At 42.4% G+C, this 25,623-nt stretch overlaps 1 protein-coding gene across 3 annotated transcripts in view; it reads left to right on the top strand.

The window, feature by feature from the left end:
• The window catches only part of DIP2B (disco interacting protein 2 homolog B), a 60,858-nt gene extending 36,539 nt beyond the window's left edge, over positions 1-24,319 (top strand). For 2 of the 3 annotated variants that reach the window (XM_072357925.1, XM_072357924.1), the window contains 33 exons: positions 908-1,051; positions 1,804-1,923; positions 2,495-2,692; positions 2,930-3,021; positions 3,510-3,620; positions 4,251-4,374; positions 4,881-4,990; positions 5,733-5,835; positions 6,377-6,441; positions 6,701-6,794; positions 7,313-7,432; positions 7,660-7,774; positions 8,408-8,547; positions 8,637-8,773; positions 9,085-9,165; positions 9,417-9,544; positions 9,880-9,994; positions 10,910-11,111; positions 11,704-11,813; positions 11,950-12,030; positions 12,594-12,717; positions 13,698-13,819; positions 14,342-14,453; positions 14,969-15,078; positions 15,667-15,797; positions 16,672-16,840; positions 17,808-17,978; positions 18,481-18,542; positions 18,652-18,709; positions 19,038-19,112; positions 19,566-19,743; positions 19,903-20,026; positions 20,527-24,319. In XM_072357925.1, the coding sequence (XP_072214026.1) occupies positions 908-1,051; positions 1,804-1,923; positions 2,495-2,692; positions 2,930-3,021; positions 3,510-3,620; positions 4,251-4,374; positions 4,881-4,990; positions 5,733-5,835; positions 6,377-6,441; positions 6,701-6,794; positions 7,313-7,432; positions 7,660-7,774; positions 8,408-8,547; positions 8,637-8,773; positions 9,085-9,165; positions 9,417-9,544; positions 9,880-9,994; positions 10,910-11,111; positions 11,704-11,813; positions 11,950-12,030; positions 12,594-12,717; positions 13,698-13,819; positions 14,342-14,453; positions 14,969-15,078; positions 15,667-15,797; positions 16,672-16,840; positions 17,808-17,978; positions 18,481-18,542; positions 18,652-18,709; positions 19,038-19,112; positions 19,566-19,743; positions 19,903-20,026; positions 20,527-20,779 (4,079 nt within the window). In that variant the 3' untranslated portion in view covers positions 20,780-24,319. The remainder of the gene's footprint in view (positions 1-907; positions 1,052-1,803; positions 1,924-2,494; positions 2,693-2,929; positions 3,022-3,509; positions 3,621-4,250; positions 4,375-4,880; positions 4,991-5,732; positions 5,836-6,376; positions 6,442-6,700; positions 6,795-7,312; positions 7,433-7,659; positions 7,775-8,407; positions 8,548-8,636; positions 8,774-9,084; positions 9,166-9,416; positions 9,545-9,879; positions 9,995-10,909; positions 11,112-11,703; positions 11,814-11,949; positions 12,031-12,593; positions 12,718-13,697; positions 13,820-14,341; positions 14,454-14,968; positions 15,079-15,666; positions 15,798-16,671; positions 16,841-17,807; positions 17,979-18,480; positions 18,543-18,651; positions 18,710-19,037; positions 19,113-19,565; positions 19,744-19,902; positions 20,027-20,526) is intronic. The other variant, XM_072357923.1, reaches the window with a different exon arrangement.
• Positions 24,320-25,623: the final 1,304 nt, after the last annotated feature.

The raw sequence follows: 25,623 nt of genomic DNA, 5'->3' as shown, positions 1-25,623 counted from the left end.
TTCAGACTGTATCTTTGTGAGCTAATGTGCAGTTTCAAGATTTGTTTTTATTCCCCTTCAAAAGCAACAGTTGCTGCTTCTATTAAGCTAGAATAGAATATTTGTGCCCTATCAGATAATTGAGCCAATGGTGTTGTATAAAGAAATCCCATGTAAGCAAAAATTGCTTACTGAAGAAGTTGATGAGTTACTGAAATATGCAGTTATTGCAGTTTTGAAGCTTACAAACTCATCTGGAAAGCAAAACAGCATCTTGCAACTTAAAGCAAAAGGCAGACCCAGCGCACTCTCCTCATTATTTAACTGCTGGACAGGCTCACACTGTGCAGCCACTGAACTGGAAGAAATTTAAGCCTGATGTGGTTGTTTGCTGATGTGCTGTAGTCAATAGACTCCTGCTCGTTTGGTTTCAGGAAGCTTTACTGGCCAAAACAAAAGTTACATAGTACAATTCTAGCAAGAGAGATTACAGTACAGGTGATGCAGGTTTCTGTTCTGGGGTTCTGAATATTTCAGACGTCACTTAGATTTCAGACTTCTTTTCTAACAGTACTCAGTGTCAAGAAGCAAGCTTGATTTTGAAGGTTTGTGACTGAAAACAAACCATCTGAATCTGAAAACCGAGCAGCTTTCCTGACATGGATAATAAAGCCATTCGTCTTGTGCCTTTGTTTTCTGTTTTCTGGAATAGATAATGTGCTTCCAAGAGTTGCTTAATATTTAGGAAGCAACATGATTAGTGTTATTAAGAGACCTTCTAAATGCAACCCATTGAATTATTTTTAAGCTGGTTGGTAGCAGGTAATTAATGCTTTGCTTTTTCCATCTGTTAATAAGAGGTGTATGTTTAATTGTCATCTCAATTATCTCTTTTTTTTTTTTTTTTTTCTTTTTTTTAAATTTTTAGAAAATTTCTCAGTTCCCCCAGATGTCACAGCAACTACCTCCTCTTCCTCCACACGCCCAGCAGCAATTGACCTTCCTCCTTCAGGGATCGTGAAGGGCATGCACAAGGGATCCAATCGGTCCAGTCTGATGGACACTGCCGATGGTATGGAGCCTGTCAGAGCACACAGATATCAGAATGGCCTGGAGGAAGGGCTTGAGTTGGGACAACAAAACACGTGGTTGCATTTGTCCCCTTTAAGCATTTTGCAAGTTGGAAATGGTTATGTGATGCCGTGGTCACCTACTTTTAACTGAACTGGAGAAAATTATAGCAGAAATAGCAGACTTCCTTTTCTAGAAAGCTGTAGAAATGCATAGGTAAACTGTTAGCTAAAGCTATTGTCCTGGAGTCCTGAGAATGACAGGTAAGATAAATGAAAGCATGTAACTTTTAGCTCTAATTAAGATTTCATGGTGCTGATAATACTCACTGTAAGCTGTTTGGCATAAACCTTTGTGCAGAGGGATGGCATTAATGCCTGTGGTCTCGTTGTGCCCTCTCTCTGCTGGCCATTCTTCCCCTGCAGTTGATCAATACTGCACGCAGGTGCAGATCTGTAGGCAATGGTTTACATTGAGTGCAGCTTGTCAGAGGAAATCAGGGAGATCAGACTTCAGAATGGAGTAAAAATGCCTTAAAAATGAGTTTTACTCCTAGCATTTCCTGACCACTAGCTTAATTATAATTGATATTGCACTTATTAATGTCATCCTGTTTGGCACAACTTTTAATAACGGAACAATAGTTGAATGAGTGGACACATCAAGAGGAAGTATCCTGCAGTGGAAGAAGGTAAGTCATACACATTTATAGAGGTGATGCACACTTTTAGTAGACAAATTCTTTCCCTTCAGGTGTTCCTGTGAGTAGCAGAGTCTCCACAAAGATTCAACAGTTGCTGAACACCTTGAAGAGGCCCAAGAGGCCCCCTCTGAAAGAATTTTTTGTGGACGACTTTGAAGAAATTGTGGAAGGTAATTGCACTCGGTGTTTCTTTGAATCATTTTTGATGCACGCAGTCCTGTACTTCTTTATGCCTTTGTTTTTGACGTTAATTCAGGTGGATTTACTATTTGCAGCTGGCAATACGTTCATGAAGAGTCTGATTAAAACTAAAAATGAAGTGACACACTGCACTGCTGAGTTTTGTGGGGTCTCCTCCACGCCGACTTCTTACAATAACTAAAATGTACTAGCAAAAAATATATTTAAATGCTTAAAAACTTCCTCTGCTTAGGCTTCTTCACCTAGATTTCCAAAAATTAATTGGCTATTTCATTACAACCTTATTTTCTAAGCTTTTCTTTTATCCAGTTCTATGTTACCTTCCTCACTATTGTACTGAACACTTTTTAATAGCGTTATAGGAGAAGGCAGAGGTATTTTGCTTTTTGCAGGACTTCATAGAGACTGAAGTGTTACTGGGTGGTTAAACCTAAAGGCTATAAGGAAAAGGCATTTGTTCTCTGTGAAGTCTTGTGGACTTCACTGCTCTGGAACAAATAGTGCAAGATGAATTGGAAACATTGTTGAATTTCCCTTCAGTTCCACAGCCTGACCCAAATCAGCCCAAACCAGAAGGACGCCAGATGACGCCTGTGAAGGGAGAACCACTGGGAGTTGTTTGTAACTGGCCCCCTGCCTTAGAAGCAGCACTGCAGCGCTGGGGAACCACGCAAGCTAAATGCCCCTGTCTGACAGCACTGGATGTTACAGGAAAACCAGTTTATACCCTCACATACGGTGAGTTGAGCCCTGGCTTCCAGTACTGAACTGTTCTGAAGAAGCAGATAGAACGCAGGATTGTTGGCTTTAGTCTGGTTGCAATTTTTTCCCTGTTTTGTGGGAGCTTTGTAGACAAAGCAGCATAATTGAAACAGAAGAGGTGACTGTGGGTGGTTAAAGCAGGTAGGAATTGAAGTATTTTTCGTATGCTGGATTGATGTAAAGTTGTGCAAGTCTCTCTTCTTTGTGTTCTAGGCAAATTGTGGAGCAGAAGTCTCAAGCTGGCCTACACGCTGCTTAACAAACTGGGGACCAAAAATGAACCTGTGTTAAAACCTGGAGATAGGGTAATGAGTTTGGGACTGTCTGGTTTTCCCTGTGAAGCACAAAGTGGGTTTTGGAGGCCTATAACTTACAACACACACTAAAATCTTGTTCTTCTAATAGCAAGACACTTATTCCAAGGTGAGGTGGTTGGGGAAAGATGCTTTTGTGACTTTTTAGTCCTCCTGGCTCCTATTTAAGCAACTTTTTGGCTTTGGGCCTTGCAGTACATCTAAGGAAGAACATTGCAGCTGGGGGAAATACAGAGTTTTAGAACTCCGTTTTGACTGTGTGCATCTTCATATGTATGTATACACAGGGAATGCTGATGAGATTGCTTGGGGAGTAAGTGCACGTACAGATATGTGGAACAGTGCTTGAAGAAGCCCTGTGAAAATCTCTCTCTTAGAATATAAAATAACAAAGTCTTCTGACTTTTAGTCACTGTGGATCTGAACTGTGTATTCTTTCCCTTGTATTTCAACTAACAAAACATTTTTGTGAATTGTAGGTAGCCCTTGTGTATCCAAACAATGACCCAGTGATGTTTATGGTGGCATTTTACGGCTGTCTCCTAGCAGAAGTGATACCAGTGCCTATAGAGGTACCTCTTACCAGAAAGGTAACGTTGATGGAACTTAGAGGAGTATTAGGCAGATGTAGGATGAAAACCAAGTCAGACTACCAACCTCTAAAAGCGTTTCACAGTGCAAGGCAGCTGCCTCAGCTGTTCTCTATTAACACAGCGTGCGAGACCATTATGAGCATGCAGTAGAGTTTAAAAACACGGAAAAACATATTGACCAGAGAGCTGTGCTGAGCAGCTGCAAATGTTCCATTTGCTTCAATGCTGTAGTTTGGACTACAGTAGAATTGGCTGCTATTATTGCAAATAATTCCTTTGGTACAGATAATAATGTATATCTTCCTTCTGACTGATGTGATGGGGTCTCATTTCAAGCCATGCTTCACATCTGCCAGTCTTTTGATTTTTGCTGGAGGCTGAAGATGTGAAGTATTTTGTGAATACTCAACAAAAGCATTTTCTTTACCCTTATCAGAACTTTTGCTGTTTTGCCATATTACTTTTATATCAAAAACTGTCCAAAACTAAAGAATTTACTAAGAGGAAACCAAGAATGATGGCAAATTTCCAGAGCATTACCAGTCTTTGGAATTTGGTAATGGAAAAGCTGACCAGTGTTGTCTTTGAGCAGGAATGACTCTTCCCCCTCTTCCTCTCTTTCCTCAGGATGCTGGTGGTCAGCAGATCGGTTTTCTTCTGGGAAGCTGTGGTATTGCTTTGGCCCTCACCACTGAAGTCTGTCTGAAAGGGCTTCCAAAAACCCAAAATGGAGAAATTGTGCAGTTTAAAGGTTAGATCAGTTACGTAGTCACTTTCGATTGTACTTTTGCCATAGCAGAACTGGTTGAAATTAGTTTTCAGAAGTCTGAATGCATTTTTCAGGGCTTAAAGTGAACAACTTTCCCAACAGCATCTCTTACTGTTGTGGGCTTTGTGTGTATGGCACAGATTGATCTGTGTATGTAACAGAATGACTGTGTTGATCTGGGAGTACAAGCCATGGTTTGTCCTCATATCCCTTCGGTGACATTTGGCAGATTCAAATGCAGTTTTATTAATGATGGAAGAGTCTATATTTAGGAATACTGCAGGGATCTTTCCTGAGTAGAGGAAGTGCCTTGCTGCCCACTGAACTCCCTGATGAGAAATGCCTTCTGGCTACCAGCTTAGGTTGGATTGTTACTGTGTTTACATAACTAAACTTGGATAAATGATGTGTTTTTGTGTATTCTTGCACAATATAAATCTGTCACTAAGTAAACTGTTATTAATGCTCCACTTTAATTTTGGCTCCAGGTTGGCCTAGATTGAAATGGGTTGTGACAGATTCAAAATACCTCTCCAAATCTCCTAAGGACTGGCAGCCCAACATCTCAGTTGCAGGAACTGAGCCAGCATATATTGAGGTAAGGAGTGAACAGGGAATAGAAAGTAGTTTCTGTGAGCTGAATTTAATGTTCTAATCATCAGAGAATTCTTTCACCTCACTACCTTAAACTTATCAGTTTCTAGTCACTGAAACAAATCTCACTGTGTACAACCTGCAGTGAAGTGTATTTTAGTTGTGAATATTTTTTGTGGCCATTGAGCGCTGCTCAAAATGAAGTAGAAAACACTCTTCCTGTTCCAGAAAGCTGGTAGTTGAGTCAGCCAGACTGGGAAGTGCACTTCCTGTACCTGATAACACACATTTCTGGAACTACTTAAGCCAACAGCATTTTGAATTTTCTGTTCTTACTAGCAGAGTTTATTTTCGTTTTTAGAAGGCCCCAGTAAGGCATCTCCCAAAAGCTGCAGTGATTTCAGTTGTAACAGTAATTTGGCTATTGTAAATTTACGAATTGGTTTTTCAGTTCGCTTATGGACACAGAAGGAGATGTTCTGAGAAGCAGTAGTAATGAAATCAGCGTGAATACATTAAATTGCTGTCTGTGTCTCTGGACCTAATCTGAACTAATTTGATACCTGAATCACTGTTTTTTCTGTGGTCAACCTTGCTGGTATTTTTCTACATGAAAGGATTTTTTTTTTTTTGTGTACCTCTCCAGAGCTTTGGAGGAACCAGATTTTATTTGAGATGGGTTCTCTTTTAATTTCCTTCTTGTGTAGAGCCCAGAGTCACACCACAACCTTTTTTTCCTTCTGCAGTACAAGACCAGCAAAGAGGGCAGTGTTATGGGTGTCACAGTGTCTCGGATTGCAATGCTGTCTCACTGCCAAGCTTTGTCTCAGGCCTGCAACTATTCTGAAGGTGGGTGAAGTCACAGAAACATCAAAGAAGTGCTGAGAGGGGGGGGGGAGAGAGAGAAGCAAATCTGTACATCCATTGACTGCAGTGTTATTTTTAGAGCTGTATGTCATAGTAGTTTAAAATGCAGAGTACGTCTTTTGAAAGCCATCACTTCATCACTCTTAATTTCCACTGCTTCTGGGAGTCAGCGCTTGAATGATATCCTCTTCTCTCTTCTGCTGCTGCTCATGCATAAAGAGGTTAAGGCCCTTTCTGTTCTACTGATGTCCATTAAATGCTAGAATGTGGTTTTCTTACAACTTTCTGGGATGTTTTTCTTCAGTTAAATTGATGTTTGGTTGCATTCTTTTGCATAACAAGGAACTCTGAGTAGTGAAATGTATAATCAGACAAACAAGGCTCTCTGCTTGCTTGCTGCACGTACGCATCTTGGAGCAAATCTGACAGTGTGAAATGACAGATCTGAATGTATGCAGATTTGAGCATGAATAACAGCTGTCCAGGCACATTTTACTTCTCAACTACAACTTTCTCTTTCCAGGTGAAACAATAGTGAATGTTTTGGATTTTAAGAAGGATGCAGGGTTGTGGCACGGCATTCTCACGGTGAGTTGAGCCTGTTGAAGACTTTCTAGAGCATTCCATAACTTTGTAACTGACATTTGAGGACACGGTTTAGGGGATCGTTGGCTATTAAGTCAATCATACCTCTCTCTCCCCATAGAATTGTCCATGTGGCAGAAAGCATGGAAGCATCATCAGTAAATTTATGTGGCTTTGTAGCATGGAGAGGGTTTGGGGGCTGAGGGTGACTTCTGCTTTGTTTTGTGAGCTTTTTCTTAGAAGTCCTTTTCCTGCTTTTCAGAATGTAATGAACAAATTGCATACTATCAGCGTGCCCTATTCTGTGATGAAAACCTGCCCACTGTCATGGGTGCAGAGAGTTCATACTCACAAAGGTAACTGTAATGTTCCACAACTTAAGCTTGAAGATTTCAGAATACATGAGAGAAGAGCATTAGAATCTGAAATGTTTTGGAGCCTCTCTTTTTGCTCTTCAGTGACAAATCAAACAGATCAAGTCTGATTTGTTGCAAAACGTGCACAAAGTCTTAATCAGCAAACTGCAGAGAACTTGATGGGGACCTCATAACCTGTGTGCTTCAAGTCAGTGCTTCTTATGAGATAAAGAAAATAGTTGAGCATGGAGAGATCCGTTGATCCCAAATCCTTAGTAGGGCTGTTCAGGTGGTAGTAATGGTTCTGGTGTTTTGGATTAGGGGCTGCAGCAGTTCAGGTGGTGGGAGGTGACCTGCATGTAACAGCAGATACTGTTCTGTATTAGGGTTTGTTATCACTACGGACTCAATCGCCTTAGAGTTTTCTCTTCTGTAGTGTTAGAGTGTATGTTCCTATGAAAATGACTCATGGAAAGCTTTCTTTTACTCTGACACCTCTTTTTTGTGTTGGGTTGCAGCAAAAGTTGCTTTAGTCAAATGTCGAGACTTGCACTGGGCCATGATGGCCCATCGAGACCAAAGAGATGTCAGTTTGAGTTCTCTACGCATGCTGATTGTGACTGATGGTGCAAATCCCTGTGAGTATGCCTATACTGCTGTGCTCCAGAGAGGTTTCTCAGACTTGCTTTATCACAGGTCCTGTTCAGTAGATGCTGATATCTTAGAAGATGTCACATGCAGTTTTTAGTAGTAATACTGTATATATACTCTGCCAATAAGCTGCACTTCTAGGCTATTTTGGAAACTTAAATATACATATATTATATATATATAAGATTATAGTTGACTCTTTTTTTCTTTCCAGGGTCTGTTTCTTCATGCGATGCCTTCCTGAGCTTGTTTCAGAGCCATGGGCTTAAACCAGAGGCAATTTGTCCGTGTGCCACATCTCCAGAAGCGATGACTATTGCAATACGGAGGTAATGGCTGTATAGCATTGCAGTTTATTTGCTAGATTAAGTGATGCTGGCTAAGGCTTGTTCACACATCTGTTGGTCATAGTTGACTTCAGCATGTAATAAGCTCCACTGACATTTACTGTGTGTACTCTGGGTATTCATGTAGCTAAATTGTTCAGCATTTCTCCTAAGGTGAGTGCTTTTTTTTTTCTCTCTAAGATGGGCAATAGCTCAACAGGACCTTTAAGTCGTCTGCACTGCTTCCTTCTGTCTTGATATATGAAGCTGGTAGAGTGCTTTTTGAATCTGAGATGAAAATTAATATGACATTGGACAGCCACTTTCATAGTCTGCTTCTGTCCGTTGCTGCTCTCTATAAATCAGTAGCGCTGTAACCACCTGTGAGCTGGTATTTAACACAGGTTAAACTAAAGACCTGGAAGAGGAGCTGTGATTCACATGATGTGTTGCATTTGCCCAAGAATGAGTTTTCTGACTTACAGATTGATGCCTGTTCCTCACCAGAGGACATCTCTGCTCCCATTTTGCAGTATTTAAGTTGTTATGCAAAGAACAAACACTGAAGTATGCATTCTTTGGTTGCTCTGATATCTTATGTCTGATCTGGCATATCGACTTCTGTGTCTTTCAAAGGCCTGGGGTTCCTGGGGCACCTCTACCTGGAAGAGCCATACTGTCCATGAATGGGTTGAGTTTTGGTGTGATTCGTGTCAACACTGAAGACAAAAACTCTGCACTCACTGTTCAGGATGTTGGGCACGTGATGCCAGGAGGTAAGAATACACGGGAGTCCCTCCTGAGGATGTCTGTGAATGCTCTGGAATGTGTTGGAAAAAGAATCACTCTGTTTAATTGGTCCTAGGAATGATGTGTATAGTGAAACCCGATGGACCACCTCAGCTGTGTAAAACAGATGAGATTGGAGAAATCTGTGTTAGCTCCAGAGCAGGAGGAATGATGTATTATGGGCTGGCAGGGCTGACAAAGAATACCTTTGAGGTATGTACAGCAGAATGTATGTTTCTTTCCTGATTTTCTGTGTGGGAACGAATCTTTGATGTTCTCTTGTGTTTGTAACTTGTTAATGTTGGTTTTTGGAGAGAAACCCAGAAAAACTCATTGTGGTTAAATTATTTTCTGTGCTCCCCCTTCATGAGGATGCCTCACATTGCTAAAACAATTGTAGCAGGGATTTCCTCCTTATTGTTTCACTCGCATACAATGCAGCTTTTGATACTGAATCATGGGAGCATGTTTTTCTAGCCTCAGGCAAATCCACTTTGCCTCCAACGTCCTCCCTTCTGTTGCAGGTTATTCCTCTGAACTCAGCTGGCTCTCCAGTGGGTGATGTGCCATTTGTCCGTTCCGGCTTGCTGGGCTTTGTTGGACCTGTATGTAACATAGCTTCTGAGCTTGTGTTATCTTGTGCTGATGGCCTGAAATGTTTAAAAGGAGAGCATTTGTGTTTGCAAATGTATGTATGTGATTGCTTGCTGTGAGTGACAAAGATAGTTGAGAGAGAATTCTGTTGATCTAGCTATTGAAACTACGGACCAGTAAGAGCTGCAGAATATGCATATCCTGGAATTTGTTTCTGCTTTATATACACGGGTCACTGACTGGTGCCTTTCTTACCTTTCAGGGCAGTTTGGTGTTTGTGGTTGGGAAAATGGATGGACTGCTGACAGTCAGTGGGCGGAGACACAACGCTGATGACATTGTCGCAACTGGGTTGGCAGTAGAGTCAATAAAAACAGTTTACAGAGGAAGGTAAGTGAATTAAAACTCACCCCTCTCCATAAACTTCTGCGTGTAATGTAATGAAATGGGATCTTCAGTGTAATCTCCTATTTCTCTTCAGTAATTGGTTTGCTTGAGTAGGTCAGTTAAAGTAGACACACTTTTGGTTTAGCCATTAATAGGCCTGGTGTCTTTGTTTTGCTGTCTTATATTTTTTTTCCCTGTATTTGCCCCTATGGGTTTGGTTTCTTTATGGGGATTTTTTTCTTTTTGAGAAAGAGAGAGAAAGCTTTGTCTTTTTGGTTGCCTGTTGCCAAGGAGTGCATTCAGAATTCCTGCTAATGTAGATCTCCTGTTGTCCTTAGGATTGCTGTATTCTCAGTATCAGTCTTCTATGATGAGAGGATTGTGGTGGTGGCAGAGCAGAGGCCAGATGCATCTGAGGAGGACAGTTTTCAGTGGATGAGTCGCGTACTGCAGGTAAGCCCAGAGACAAAGGTAGACAAGGGGAGTTTGTGCAGCTTTTCAGTGTGTGGGCAGATCAGAGGCCATCAGCATGACCTAGATGGAGAGAGTGTGGTCTTGTGATCCCTCTTGGCACAAGGTAGTTTAACAAGGTTGCAAGCTGGGTACATCTGCTGTGTACAAGCTGTTCAGTTGTGTCCTGAAGGTCCTGGGAAAGTGGCTGCAACACAGAATAAGCTCTGACAAAATTATCATCATTATGCTAGCACAGTAACTGTATAGAGAAACACAATTGCCTCTCAGTGCTGCAAAGCAGATCCAGTTCTCAAATGCAGTAGTTCTGCTAGCTGTGTTGGATCTTACTGGTGTTCAAAGCCAGGCTTTAAAGTTGTCCTTTAAGACACTTTCAACAGAAGACAGTAAGCAGAGAATGGTTAAAACAGCTGAACAAGCATAGTCCTAAGAATGCAGAACAAATGGCAAATGCTTACTTTGAGAGCTGCATGCAGGAATGTTATGAGGTATGCAAACTAGGCAGAGAAGTCAGGGAAGTACCTGGTAACCTGAATAATGTATTAGTTGCCCAAGTGCTGAGACAGACAAAAAAAGAACAGAGTGATGATGGAGTGGAGAGACAGATGGATAAAATCCTAGGATCAAAATCATGTGATTTTGATCACAAGCAACTGTGTATATTTTGAGATTTTAGTCATGAGAAGTTTAAAAATGGACTTCTGGTATGTGGAATGGAGTAGGGATGCAAACAGGCACTTAACCTTGAATAAGAGTAACTAATGTTACACAGGTAAAACTGAATGATAGTGACTGCACTGCTCCTTCAGTACCTTACAAATGTAGAGTTTTGTCCTTTGGCATGGCAGTGAAGCCATTAATACCCAAAATTCAAGTGACCTTCTTTCCTTTCTTTAGGCAATTGACAGCATTCACCAAGTGGGTGTATATTGCCTTGCTCTTGTGCCAGCTAATACGTTGCCAAAAACTCCACTGGGAGGGATCCATATCTCTCAAACTAAACAGCACTTTCTGGAGGGCTCTCTACATCCGTGCAACATCCTCATGTGCCCACACACGTGTGTGACGAACTTGCCAAAACCCAGGCAGAAACAACCAGGTAACATAAGCCCCTTTAGTTTAATGTTAGTAAACTGTAGCTCACTACTTCAGCATGTGACAGTCAGGAATTTTGTGGTTGGACTTGGTGATCTTTGAGGTCTTTTCCAACCTGAGTAATTCTATGATTCTATGATTCCTACCTCTGAACTCACTGAGATTATCTCTGCCAATGGATAGGAGACAAATTCTGCCTTCTGGACTGTATTAGTAAGATTTCATTGCCTCTTCTCACTTGTGCCTGGGAGCAATGGGAGCTTACAGAGAACCTTTGTGTTCAACAGATTGCAGTTCTAGGCCAGTCCTTATCATTTATATTAGAAGTCCTGATTGCAGCAGTGCAGCACAGACCTCGATCCTCCTTTGCAAAGCAGCAGCTTTTCTTCTTGTGTCTGGCTTTTGTGTAGAGAAAACTTAGTCTGCCTCATATATTACCAAAGGAAAAGTCACTTTGTTATAAGTTGCTATAGGGCCTCCAGTGCTGTCAGCTTTTGCTTGTTTTAGACATAACCCTGCTGCAGGTAATACTGAAAGACGTCATTTGTAGCATGTGAGAGTGTTCTGATTCTATGTGACTCTTCTTAACCAAACAGGTGTTGGCCCTGCCTCTGTGATGGTGGGGAACCTGGTTGCTGGGAAGCGTATTGCTCAGGCCTCTGGAAGAGATCTTGGTCAAATAGAAGACAATGATTTAGTTAAAAAGGTAAGTCTGTGTTTGTTACAACTGGAGTGTGCAAGAAGAGTTTACCCTTCAGTTGAATTCAAGGCAGCAAAGTGAGACAAACTTAGTATTGCCTGAGTAGAGGAACTAGTATTTAGCAGCTACCTTTTTGTTTTAGCACCAGTTCCTGACAGAGGTGTTACAGTGGAGAGCTCACACAACTCCTGACCACGCACTCTTCCTCTTATTAAATGCCAAGGTACAGTCGCTTTTTGCTTGTTTTTTTTTGAGGTCCACAGCATGATTTTTCAGCCTAAGCTTAAGACTATGTTTAAAATCTTTACCTGCTGCAGTGTCCCCTATTTAGCCTCTTTGTCAGATGTTGCCCTAGGATTTCTAACCTAAAACTTGCACCTTTGAACCTGCAGGTCATTTGTCATCTTAATGCCCACAGTGGTTTGATGCTTCATTTTAAAACTGAGCGTGTTTGTAGGTCCCACTGGTTCCTGTATCATTTAATGATGTATCCCTGTTGAGTATATTCTGGAAAGGTTCTGGTGCGAGAAGACCTGAACTGACTCCTGGAAGGTAGAATTTTCTAGAACAGATCTAACTCTGTTTCTGTCTTTTCCGAATTGTAGTGGATAAACAGCTCAGTGAGCACCAGCAGCATTATAGGTATTGATAACTAGTAGCTATAGACTAATGCTAGTGAGCAAGGTTGTTTGGTTTGGTTTCAGCAGCTGTCTTACTGACACGTGTTGTGCTGGTTGGAAACCAGAGTCAGAGGCTGTGGTTAGAACACTCCTGTCTCTTTTCAAGGGAGCTGCTGTGTGTACAGCCACCTGCCTTCAGCTGCACAAAAAAGCTGAGAGAATTGCGTCAGTGCTCTGTGACAAAGGACATCTCAATGCAGGAGACAATGTGGTGCTTCTTTATCCTCCTGGTAAGCAAGCTTTCAAAAGAACTGCATCCCACTGTGGAAATGCAGTATGGTGTTTCTTTGATGTTTCATTGAGATCTGGAAGTTCAGGAGAGATCATTGAACACCATTACATCAGGGACTGTGTAACTTCCTGATCCAGTTTTCTCTCCATGAAGGGCTGTCCTCATGTCTTGCAGTTGCAGTATCACAACTCCAACATTTTAGTTTTGGAAGAGCCAGTTTGTACCTTCTCACTCCTGGAGAGACGATCTCAGCTCTAGAGATGTTAATTGTCTCCTGATGTTTACGATAAAAACTCTTTTTTTGTGGTTATCAAAGAACCCATGGTATGATGACGCTCGCTGCAAGGTTATTAGAAACGTGTGACCGCACTGCATGTGCTGGAGAAATGCATTGTGTGCCCTAACAAGAGACCTCTTGGCTCCTGGTCTATTCAGATCTTGTTTGCCTGAAGTCACCTTGACAATTAGCAGCACTTTATCCAGGGAAAGCTGTGAGAAATGGCAGGGTGGGTCCTGGTACAGACTGGTGCCATCACCTTCAGCTGTTAGCTGCCTTTTCTACAGCAGTAAGTTGGGAAGTGTGGTCTGCCTGCTGTCACTGGTAGCTCACACCTTTATCACCTGGCGTGTGTACGGCGCTCACTGCTGATGAGAGGTGCAGTGTACTTCCACTACCAGAGACTCTGTTTTGAACTGACCGACTTCTGAGTCATTCAACACTGGGATATTCTTTTCCTGAAAAACGGATATGGTTTGCTGTGGTCAGTCTTCTCTGCTTTCCCAGTCCCCTACCCCAGGCTTCTTTAGCTTCCTTGCCATGCTGGCCTAACTGTTTGACCTGCTTATATTGCACACCTGTGCTGTGGGAGTGTACCTTTTTCTAATGAAAATTGCAACTGATGCTCAGAGAAAAAGCCCTCAGGGGAAAGGCTGGTGTCACCAGGGTGCTGTACACTACAGCCTGTCGTGTCCTTGCAGGCATTGAGCTAATCACCGCGTTCTATGGCTGTTTGTATGCTGGCTGCATCCCTGTGACCGTGAGACCACCTCATGCTCAGAGCCTCACTGCTACTCTGCCCACTGTGCGAATGATCGTGGAAGTGAGTAACGGGGCCTCAGTGTGGTTGGAACACTCTTGTTTCAGCCTCTCACCTTTGAATAGTTAGCACAGCTGTCTGTTATTTACATGGCAGTGGTGAAGGACAACATTCTAATTCATAAGATGCAAGAGAGAACCACCTCTCCTATGAAGCAGTTGTTAGCAGGGATACTAATGTGATGGTACTGCCTAAAATTTCATGTTGATGCTCCTTACTGGAGAAGACAAATCCTGTTATTGGTTATTTTCCAAGTCAGTAATCTAGACAGGATATCTCCACTCAGAGAAGAAGTTAGATTTGGGCTGCTGAAATAATTCACTTGCTTTAAAGGTTGTTTGCCTTTAAATCTGAGTTTGGGGTTTTAATGAAGGAAGTGCTGGAAAAGCTGCAGAAAATAATGTGAGTCTACCAGGGGGAAGGTGGCTGCAGGTGTTGAAATACATTCTATGAATATGAAATCTTGCAGTGACAGTATCTGAGGGAGTTGCTTTTGTCTTTATTAGCAGTTGTTTATCTTTTTAGGTCAGCAAAGCTGCCTGTATTCTCACAACTCAGACCTTAATGAGACTACTGAAATCCAGAGAGGCAGCTGCTGCTGTAGATGTGAAAACCTGGCCGACCATCATTGATACAGGTGTGGTCCGTGGACTTGGAAGACTTTTTCAAGTTCTTTGAAGGGGTTACCATTGAATTCCAAAGGGAGAAGCTGTTCCTCATTCCAGATGTTAACCAGATGACTCATAAGAATTTGTTGGAATGTCTAGAAAAGTGATGAGAGAGACAAGGCAGATCTTTGCTCATCTCTCTTCTCTATTCGTTGAACTACTGATGGGTCATAATTTGTATGGAAAGCCATGTTGCAGATAACAGTAATTCCTTGATGACAACATTCCATGCTGTGGTCTACTTAACCTGGCCTCCTGGTCTGGCACTGTAGAGTGACTGAGCAACTTGGAGGGTATAAGAAGCAGAATGTGTTCCTGGGTTGGTTGTGTCTCCGCATACCCTGTCGTGCTTCATCCATTGGCCCTGGAGTTTAAGAAAGTTAAAGTCATTCATGGTCTGCCTCAGTCTTTCTGAAAACTGTTCTTCTTTTAAATAGTAATTTAGTAATAAAAACTTAAACATGTTTCTTTCTTTCTTGCACAGATGACTTGCCCAGGAAGCGGCTCTCTCAGATCTATAAACCACCTACGTCTGAAATGTTAGCATATCTAGATTTTAGTGTTTCCACTACAGGCATGCTTACAGGAGTGAAGGTACAGTAAAATGCTCTTAAAAGATGAATTGTTTTGGTGTCTTGTCTTTGGCTGATAATCCAGACCAACTGTCTTGCCTACCTCCACCAAAACTGGCTTTGTAGCTTAAATAAAGGTCATACTTTTCTGCAAGTAAGGCTATAAATTCCCTGCGTGCAATGCAGTGTGACTTCAGGCTGAAGAATCAGCTCTGCTGTATAGAAAGAGGTCTCTACAGCGGGCATCAGGAGTTCTGCTGCCTCCCACCAGGGAGCAGTGGGTGTGAGGAGCACAGCTGTGTGCTTTTGCTTCCCCCCCAACACTAAGAGCAAAATAGGAATGCAGTTGACAGAGATGATATGAAACTAAAAAATGAAAGAGTGTGTCATTAATGATCAGCTCTGTTTGGAGTATGAAAAGCCCAAAACCTTTCAGCAGTAGCTGTTGTCACAATTTCTGGCTCATATAGTTCCGCATCTGCTCTGGGAGATAAGGGAAAAAAATACTGCTTATTGGGAAATGCTAACAGACCAGTTGTCATTCTTACCTTGATGAAATCCTATTGTGATGTGAGATTTCAGCACGGTTTCTCTGTCTTTGGTGTTGCAGATGTCCCACGCAGCAGTGAGCGGCCTCTGCAGGGCCATCAAGCTTCAGTGTGAGCTCTACTCCTCACGGCAGATTGCGATCTGCCTTGACCCCTACTGTGGACTAGGGTTTGTGCTCTGGTGCCTCTGCAGGTAGGACCTTAGAGGGAGAAAAGGGTAAAGGTTAACTCTTGGCTGATTTTAAATGGGAAGTAGCAATCCACGTCTGTAATGAGGCAGATATTTTAGCATTACCAAAATGACTAACTGGTAGTAAGAGGAGAATTTGACTTAAACTGACAATGATATGTTCCCGTTTCCTGCAGGTTAGCAAGTTGTTATCCCATGTTGATTATGCATATTTGTGCTGCCAAATATTACTGGCTCCAGAATGCTTCCCTTGCCTTTCTTCCTTGATTACATGTTGCAGTAAGGGAGTTTTCTTTCTGTAAATTGTGTGGTTGAGCTGATTCTCCCTTTGCTTTCAGTGTGTGCATATAAATTGTTCTTGTAAAGTAAGTCATATTTATAATACATTGTTGCTACAGAGTGCAGGCATTGGAGCTGTCATCAATTTGCCTCAGATCAGAGTCCCACAACTTGCTTTTGGTCTGTATTGGTTTTTAATGTACAGATGGTAATAAAATGTACAGAAGGTATAAATGAATAAGTAAAGGAAAAACTCACCAATGGTGGTGCCTTGGCTGAAGAAGCTGGGGCAGTCCTCCCTGGTGAGCGATCTCCAAGAGATACTGCTCCAGTGGGAGTCAGCCCTTAAATGAGGTCTCAGAGGGGATGGAGTCAAGCTCCACCCCTCCCGGGAGCACAGCTACATCACTCTCACCTGTGCTCCCACAGCTGACCCCATACTTGCCTCAGCTGATTAATCAGAGGTTCAGGCTGTGATTACCAATCTCCCATACACGGTCTATCAGGAATATAAGACGAAATGAAAATATAGTAAATATTAATTTAAAGGTAGTTACCCACTACACAAAAGTATTCTTCTCTTTGGTGTTTTTCACAGCGTGTATTCTGGACACCAGTCAATTTTAATTCCTCCTATGGAGCTGGAATCCAATCTTTCTCTCTGGTTATCTACTGTCAGCCAGCATAAAATAAGGGACACTTTCTGTTCCTATTCAGTCATGGAACTGTGCACAAAGGGACTTGGAAACCAAGTTGAAATGTTAAAGGTGAGAAATGTTCCTTGACTATTAGGCTTTGTACATTAATGAAACTGCTGTAGCAAGTCAAGTGAAACGGTTGTTAAAGACAACAGCATAACGATGGACGAGTCTGCTGTCCACAGTTTGCTCAGAAAGCAAATGCAACAAAAGAACTTTTGGAGCCCCAGGAAATTAAAAGGGTTGAAATTGAATAAGGTGGATATATTGCAGTGTGGGAGGCACATTGCCAAGGAGTGTCAGAGACTGCTGGGCAAGCCCTGAACAGAGGATGCCAGCAGCAAAATGCTCTGCAGAGGAATTGCTTATATAACAGTCTGCAGTGAAGGCTCAGACCAGCATATGATGTAAAGCACACACACATTAAGTGCTTGGCTAAATAAAGGTGTTTTCTCTCAGGGGATGAGAGGAAGGAAAAAATAGCAGCATAAAAGGCTTGAGGTGTTTTCTGCTTGGGGTTTACTCAAGTAATTTGTGCACTCCTTCTACAAGGTTAAGGATCAGCCTTGTTCTGTTGGAGGCATAGAGTCCCTCTGCCTTGTGGTCTGTCACCTCTTAACAGAATAATGTACAGGTTTGTACTGCTAGTGCTGTTCAGTGCATTTATAATAAGGTATAGAAGTAATAATGGATTCTGGTCTCGGTTTAGTTAAAGACTCGGTGCAACCTTCATAAATGACTCCACATTCTCACTTGATTTGGTTTCCATCTATATAAATAGGGAATAAAAGATGTAATCTTAGCTGACAAGCTCTGCAGAAGCACACGGTGCTACATTCTCTAGCAGAGGAAGGAGCAGTGCTGATGATTTTGTTCTCCCAATATTTTCAGGCTCTGGTCAGACATATCTTACAGTAACAAATAGGAGCTGGAAAGAGGACACTGCTTGAGCACAAGAAGTCCCTTTCTCAGGGGGGTTAGGTCTCGGTGCAGTGTGGCAGGGATCCTGTGCACTCATTTGCACATTCTCTTCCAGGCACGAGGAATTAATCTGTCCTGTGTCCGGACGTGTGTGGTTGTTGCAGAGGAACGGCCACGAGTTTCTCTCACTCACTCCTTCTCAAAACTCTTCAAAGACATTGGCCTGTCATCTCGTGCTGTGAGCACCACCTTCGGTTCAAGAGTCAACGTTGCTATCTGTTTACAGGTAAGAAGAATGCTTTCTAGGGCCTGTGTTGTCACTGCCATCAGGTTTCCACATTACCAATTGAGAATACAATACAAACTTCCTAATTTGCATGTGATTCTCCGCTGTGAGCGTAGCCCCACACCTGCTTTGCAGAGAACAGCTAGCACAAGATCTGAGCAGCTTCTTCTCTTTTCGGCTGCCAGATTACATCACAAATACCCAAAACAAGTGAAATAAGACCTCTTTATTTAACCTGTGACTCCGGTTGCCCCACAGCTGGTAGCTCAGAGCACTTAGGCTGTCTCTGTAGCAGTTTCCCTCCTCAAGATGCATCCTGCACTGGTGTTACACTTAGTAAACACAGCATACTTCTCTCTGTTCTGATGTGCTTCCCTGAGCCCAACTGCAAAGATGGGGAGATGTGGATGTGAGGTTTGTTGTCAGCATGGAGCCCCTGGAAATCTTTGAGCTCAGGCATAAGTTGCCTAAAATCTATTTGTTTTGATGTTCCCTTTTTTAGGGAACCTCTGGGCCTGATCCTACCACAGTTTATGTAGATCTGAAGTCCTTGAGACATGACAGGTACAGTACGTTTGCCTTACTATAAAACACTGTGATAGTACTGAGCTACCACTCCTCTCAGTAGATTTCAGCTTTCTTCTTTTCCTGACTGTGTTTTCTTTAACTTTAGAGTCCGTTTAGTGGAAAGGGGAGCTCCGCAAAGTCTGCTGCTCTCGGAGTCTGGGAAGGTAATTTCATGTTACTCCCCTACCCCTCCTGATGCTGGAAATGGTGTTCTTGTGGCATAGCATGAGGAGTGTTGGTTACACTGCTCCTCTGAAAGGTTACTTTGATTTATGATGGAGTAGAATGCCTTCCCGGTGTGACTCTTCAGACAGGAAATACTTCTGTTCTGATAGTGCTTCATTGTACATGCCCTAGCATGTTTTATATGTGTTAGTCATTTCCATGGGTGAAACCATACCTTTGTGGAAATAAATGAACTGCCTTGGTGCTTTAGTTGTGTGCGAAGATAATTCACAAGCTGATTTGCGTATTCCTTCTTCTGATCTTTAGATTTTACCTGGAGTCAAAGTGGTTATTGTTAATCCTGAGACAAAAGGGCCTCTTGGAGATTCTCATCTCGGAGAGGTAAGCACAGATTTGACTTTTTGGGTAGCTTTTCCTGCTGTCTGCTGCTTGATTTGTATTTTCTCTTTGATTACCTGAGTTGATGGTAAGCAGCAATACCTTTTTAAAGTAGAATTACTGCTCTTATGGCTGGCTTCCAAATAATCTGATTTATATTTTGCTCTGCTTATCTTAATAACACAACAGTATATTCAATCTGTGTTGAAATTATAAAAGTCCACAGGTTTTCCATATCCTCATTTTAATGTCATTAGCAGAGGATATCTCCAAGATCCATTTTTGGGATGTTTGGCTGTTTGAGCTAAACATAAAACATCTTTGGACTTGGAAGGGCCTTAGTTATGTTCATCCCTAACAAGACCCTCCTTGTTAGTTGATTATCTGCTTTATTTAAACACTCTAAAGATGCCCTTTTGATGTAACATGTGGACCTTTTTTTTCCCACTTCTGCAGATTTGGGTGAACAGCCCACACACAGCCAGTGGCTACTACACCATCTACGACAACGAAACCCTTCAAGCCGATCATTTCAACACTCGTCTGAGCTTTGGAGATGCAGCTCAGACACTTTGGGCTCGGACTGGGTACCTTGGCTTTGTCCGTCGGACAGAGCTGACAGCTGCCAGTGGAGGTATGGCAGAAACGAGTCTTTTCTCCCATACAGTGCAATGGATACATTCCCATCAGTGCATAAAGAAGACACTTGATCTCTATCCAAATCCAATTCACTGTCTGCCCCTTCATGTTTTAATGGTGTGCATACATTTCATTTCTGTTTTCTCCTCTCCAGAGCGCCACGATGCACTGTATGTTGTTGGAGCACTGGATGAAACTCTGGAACTGAGGGGACTGCGTTACCATCCAATTGATATCGAGACGTCTGTATCCCGGACACACAGGAGCATTGCTGAATGGTAAAATAGCAGCGAAAAATGAATTCATCCTAATGTAGGTGGAACGTAGCAGTGTTTATGTAAAGATGCAGGATTTAATAAGGGGGGAAAAAAAAACCATGAACACAGAATGTAGGCAAAGTCAGATACTTCTTTTGTGTTGCCATCAGCAAGTTGTGTGATCTTGATATGCATCTCCTTTCCCATCCGTAGGTGAGAATAATACTGGGCTAACTGACTGTGAATCTTGTCTTGCAAGCCGTAATTCAAAATAGAAATTACAATTTCCAGTTTATATTTGGGTCGGCGAAGGCAGAAGTTATTTCATTTGTCAAATTGATTTGTGTCTGAAATGATGTTTGGCACATTGACACTGGGTATTCATTGGAGTTATGCCGCTTGGTAATGCAGTGCAAAGCAGGTGGTAAATGCTCATTAAGGATAAAAAATGAGAAACTCTGCACTTCTGGATCTGTGGAAATAACTCTGTTTTCTGTTGGTTTGTTCTTTGTAACTTTCAGTGCTGTATTCACGTGGACCAACTTGCTCGTGGTCGTCGTGGAGCTGTGTGGCTGTGAGCAGGAGGCCCTGGATTTAGTTCCTCTGGTTACAAACGTGGTCCTGGAAGAACATTATCTCATTGTCGGAGTGGTGGTGGTAGTTGATCCTGGAGTTATTCCTATCAATTCCAGGGGGGAGAAACAACGGATGCATCTGCGTGACAGTTTTCTGGCTGACCAGTTAGACCCCATCTATGTTGCTTATAACATGTAGTGTGTGGGGGAGTGATGCTCAGAAACCTTATGGGACCACCAGGCGACAAAGGGTGGCCGTAGAAATGAAGCTGGTGAAAATTACTAATACTTGATATCAAGTTTGAGATTGCTACCATATTCCCTTCATCTCATCCTGGGGTATTAAGATCACATTAACTACCAACGGGGAAAACAAGGAAATGTGGTAGACAATGGAAAACATTTGTAATGGTTTACTGAAATATTAGCTTTATAGCAAATGCAAAGTTGACAAGCGTGTGAGCTTCAAAATTCCTAAGGCCTTTACAGTAGTGTTACTTTTTTCATCTGTTGTACATATTTGTATTTTTATCTAATACTGTTTTAGGATTCTCTAAGGGGAGGGTTTATTTAGTTAAGATAATAAACTATTCAGAGGAGGGTCGTCGGAGTTCTGCAGTTCCCTACTATATAATGTACTTTGCATCTGTACTGTAGCTATCCATTCCTTGGGATCACACAGCTTATTTAAAAATCGTGCCATGACCAAATCAATAACTTACGGAATCTAAGAGTTACTTATTCAGATAGATATTTCTTGAATTAAAAAAAAAAAGAAAAGAAAAAAAAAAAAGAATTTTGCCTATATTTTAAATATGTAAATATTATACATAATTCACTTAGATAGAAAATTAACTTGGGTAATGATGACAGCTGAAGGTAGAAATTAAGGGCAAGTAACTTTCGTGGTCCTTAGCATAATTCCATTCGGTTAGACAACTAATGTGGGATACGAAGATCTCACACAGGTTTTCTTCTTTCAGTATGTAGTCTTTTATTGCTGGCCAGAAGCGTGTCGTAGCACATAGAAACCCATGATTTAAAGGCACATCTTCCTAAACGAGGCTGAGATACTTAAAGAGTTGCATCGAATCTGGTGATGAACACACAGTTAAATTCCCTGCTTGTGCAGTTCAGTCATTATTCCATCCAATTCCCTTGTGGGTACATTGAGAATCACAGTAGATGGGCTCTGCTGTAAGCTGGGAGACGGTGACCCAGATTCCTTCCAAACATTCCCTGGGAGCAATTTGATATCAATTTCTGGGGTTTGGGCTGAGAGCAGTTCTACTACTACAGGAGGAGGCACGAAAATGCAACAGTTCTGGTAAATGCATCGTTAACATGAATATCCCAACCTTCAGAATGCTGTGTCAGCTTTCACACTGGTCAGTGAAGCTGTAGAGCAGCGGGTCCAAGCTCTTCCTGCTGCTTGGGAGCAGCTGCATGCTGGGCTGAAGGGAGAGATGGCGTTTAAGCTCTGACTCAGAATGACCTTTATTCACATAACCCTGAATTATATTCTAAATTCCTATGGGTGTTAAGGAAATACGATTTTGGAAGCAATGAGAGCTGATAGCAAGTATTGCAGCAGGGTTTTTCTGAGTCGAATACGGTATACAGTGTAAATAAACTTGTTCTTAAAATGCTCCACATTACCTCGTTCCAAATTTGTAGGCGGTTTTTAAAAGGTTTATAGGATGAGCTCTGAAGATCCTGTGGCAGTTATCAGCGCAGAACCTGTAAGCCAGTGTCCAGCTTTTGGTTCTTGAACAACTCCTGATGCGTTCTGTTAGCTCTGAGGACAGGAGCACTGCAGCACGGATGGGAAGTTCTGAATATCTTTGGAAGATAATTCAGTGCTGAAGCATCTCAGGTTGAGTTCTTTGCAAATGCTTCAGTTTATAGGCGTGTGTTTCTACAGGGTTTGTTTTTCCCCTGCAATGAGACAGCACAGCAGGTGAAAGTTCTGTGCTGCTGTGCGGATGTGACAGGGTTTCTGCTGCTGGTCTCTTATTTCCTTACAACCTGCATCCTAAAATGCCTTCAGTTTTGTATCTTTAGTTTTAACAGCGAAAGGACAGCAGCAGGTGTAACTGTGACTAATACACTTGGAACTGCGGCTGCTTATTTCTAGTGTGAAGTGCACTGAAATTGTTCTTTTCCAGCCATTGAAGTGGGAGAATCTCCTTGTTTTGCTGTGCACTGCTTATCTGTTTGATTTTTCTTGCACAGCAAAGCGAACTGCGGCGCAGCTTTGCTTTTTTGTTGCATATTTCAGGAATAAAGCAACAAAGGGCCTTGACTTTTTCTTGCTGAAATCAAAAGCTTTGGGGGAGTTGTTTCAACAAACCCCTTGTTTGCCCACAGAAATGGGTTTCAAGTGCAGATTTTCTTTTACTTGCCTTTTATTCTTTTCAGAAATAAAGAGGTGGATGTATGAATCCGCTCAGAGATTCCCAGCATATGGTTGGCTTTGTGGGATGGATTTCTTTGGCACACCTGATTTCGTTTTGATTTTCCCCCTTTGGTTTTTATATGGAGAAGTATTTGGTTGTTTCTCAAATTTGGGGCTTTTTGTCTCATAAGTTTACTGTGTTTTCTTAATCTTTATCTCATGGATAACTAAACTGAGAACTAAACTCCTGTCTTCAGAACGAGATAACATTCTACTCTTGATTGCCACTAAGCGATAAATAAAGCTGGCTGGGCTGGCTTTCATTGAATGCTTTTGTCCGTGTTTGGTGCAGTGAACAGCATTGTGTTGGGAGAGGAAGAAATATGGAGCTGTGAATCTGGAAACCCCGATTTCCATCTCCAGCTCTGCTGATGACTTGCCACAAGGCCCTTCAATAGGTCATTTCACTCCTTCAGTTTCTTCATCTGTAGATGAGGATATTACCTAATCCTTGCAACATCCCTGTGAGGTAACTAACTGTACAGCACTAAGTGCTAAGTATTTTTCATTGCTAGCCTCTTTGAGGTCAGGGTCAGTTTGTTCTTCCAAACTGATAAATGATTATTTGGTTGTTCTTGGGAGGGCTGTCAAAGAGATGTGACCATTTCACTTCCAAATGCTTGCTTGGTGTCTTTCCACATGAAAACTGAGATATTTAACTTCACTGAACTTGCGGGGCCACTGAAGGGTTCTGATGTCGTGTGTTCGGGTTCAGAGTTGTTCCATAACTGCTGAATTGAGTCCCAAGAAGCAGACTTTCCACGCTCCTTTGGCTTTGCAGCTTATCCAGTTGCAGAGGACAAATAATTTCCTCTTGCTGTCTGTCACAGATTCCAAGCTACCAGCTGCAGTGAAACTTAAAACTAGGAATTTTTACCAGTCGGAACTAAAGTATTTTGTATGTCTTAACTGTTTCTGAATACTCCCTAAGCAAAATGTGTTGGGTACAGGTAATTTCAAGTCCCGTTTCGTTAACGTTTGCACTGCATCTCTGGTTTAAATAAATGTAATTAAGATGCGTCATACTAACTGTCCTAAAACAAAAAGGTTGTAAAAATGAACAATTCTAGCCCTAAATGCAATTTTTTTTTTCTCTCTTTAATTTCTGTCGCCCTATTTACCATTGTCAAATTCAGCATTATGTAATTATGTAAAAAGTTTTTATTTATTTAAGGTTAGATTAGCTATACATTTTTAAATTTAACATCTGGCTGGACAGTGTTCCATTAACGCATTGATTGTGTTTTCCTTTGTCTTGTGTTAATAAATATCGATGCCTGATTTGCTTGTTTTACTTCTTTATCTGCTGTTTCCCTGAAGGATTTTGGAAGGAACCGAGGCTGTTTAGCACTTAGGCCCATAAAAGGGAGAAAAGTTGTATTTTTGCTTCTATGTTACTTCACATAGAAATGCATGAGACTCCAGCCTGTAAATAGCTGAGCTCCCTGCATTCCCATGGCAATTCCTATCAGGATTTGGGGGTTTTCTCTTCACTGGAAGAACAAAGCAGTAACATAAGGCCCCATAGGGAACCAAAGCACTTGAGATTAAACACTGGAATCTCTGCTGTCAAAAACAGCGGGATTTTTTATCAAGACTTCCTTAAAATCATCATAGTTAAGATACAGTTTAATTATCATCACCTACCATCAGCGGTAGCTGCTGTATGTGCCTGTTAGCGGGTAAGAATACACAAAACACATTGACTACAAACGTCAGTTTTACAGTTGGTTTCTCACATACACGTTTCCAGTAAATCTTGATTCAATATTGGGAAACCTCTGAAGGAAAAATAGATTAGAATTGTTCAATTAATGAGAGAATCGCTGTGAGGAGACAATTCTACCCCACAGCCTTTCGTCTTCATGGCGAATAACCCTAAAATCAGCCCTTGGTGGTGGAAACCCTCCCTGCTCGTGGCCATTTTGAGCTTAATTAAGGCTAAAACAGCGCCTGAAATTCCTTTTTCAGTAACAAAACTATACAAATAAACGAGGCAGAAATCACGGGGCAAAGGTCTGCGTTCTGCACCACGTCATTCTCTCTTAACGGCCCTTTCGCTGTGGTGAAAGCCTGCGCTGTTGTGCTTTATTTTACGCCTGAATTACTGCGGTTGAAAATAAACCAAAAGGTTTATATTCGTTTTCGTGAGCTGAGCGTGACCCTGCGCTCTGTGGGGAAGAAGGCCGCGCATGGGCCCCACCTCGGCCACCTTCCCGCCTTCGGGCCGCGGCGGCGCTCTGCCTCTTCCTCTCTATGGTCCCCGTCCTCGGGAACCGCCGGATGTGGGCGGTGTCAGAGCGGCGCTCTAGCCCCCGCCTCCGGGGCTCTGAGCTGGGAGAACTCTATGGTGGGGATTTCTAGGCGAGGCCTTCGCGGAGACTCTATGGTCGCAGCCCGCCCACCCCGAGCGTCCCGCGCGGGCCCTCCGTGTTTACGATGCCGCCGGCGCCGCTTTCCTGAGGCGGAGACGGGCGCTGCGGCGACGGCTCTCCCCACGCGCAGCCACCGGCGAGGCCTGGAGGGCCTCTGAGGTAAGAACGGCTGAAGGAGGCCGCCCCCTCCCCGCCGCCCCGCCCCCGCCG

Source organism: Excalfactoria chinensis, chromosome 28 (assembly GCF_039878825.1).
Source record: "Excalfactoria chinensis isolate bCotChi1 chromosome 28, bCotChi1.hap2, whole genome shotgun sequence".
Classification (NCBI taxonomy): Eukaryota; Metazoa; Chordata; class Aves; order Galliformes; family Phasianidae; genus Excalfactoria; species Excalfactoria chinensis.
This window is presented reverse-complemented; position numbering and strand designations above follow the sequence as displayed.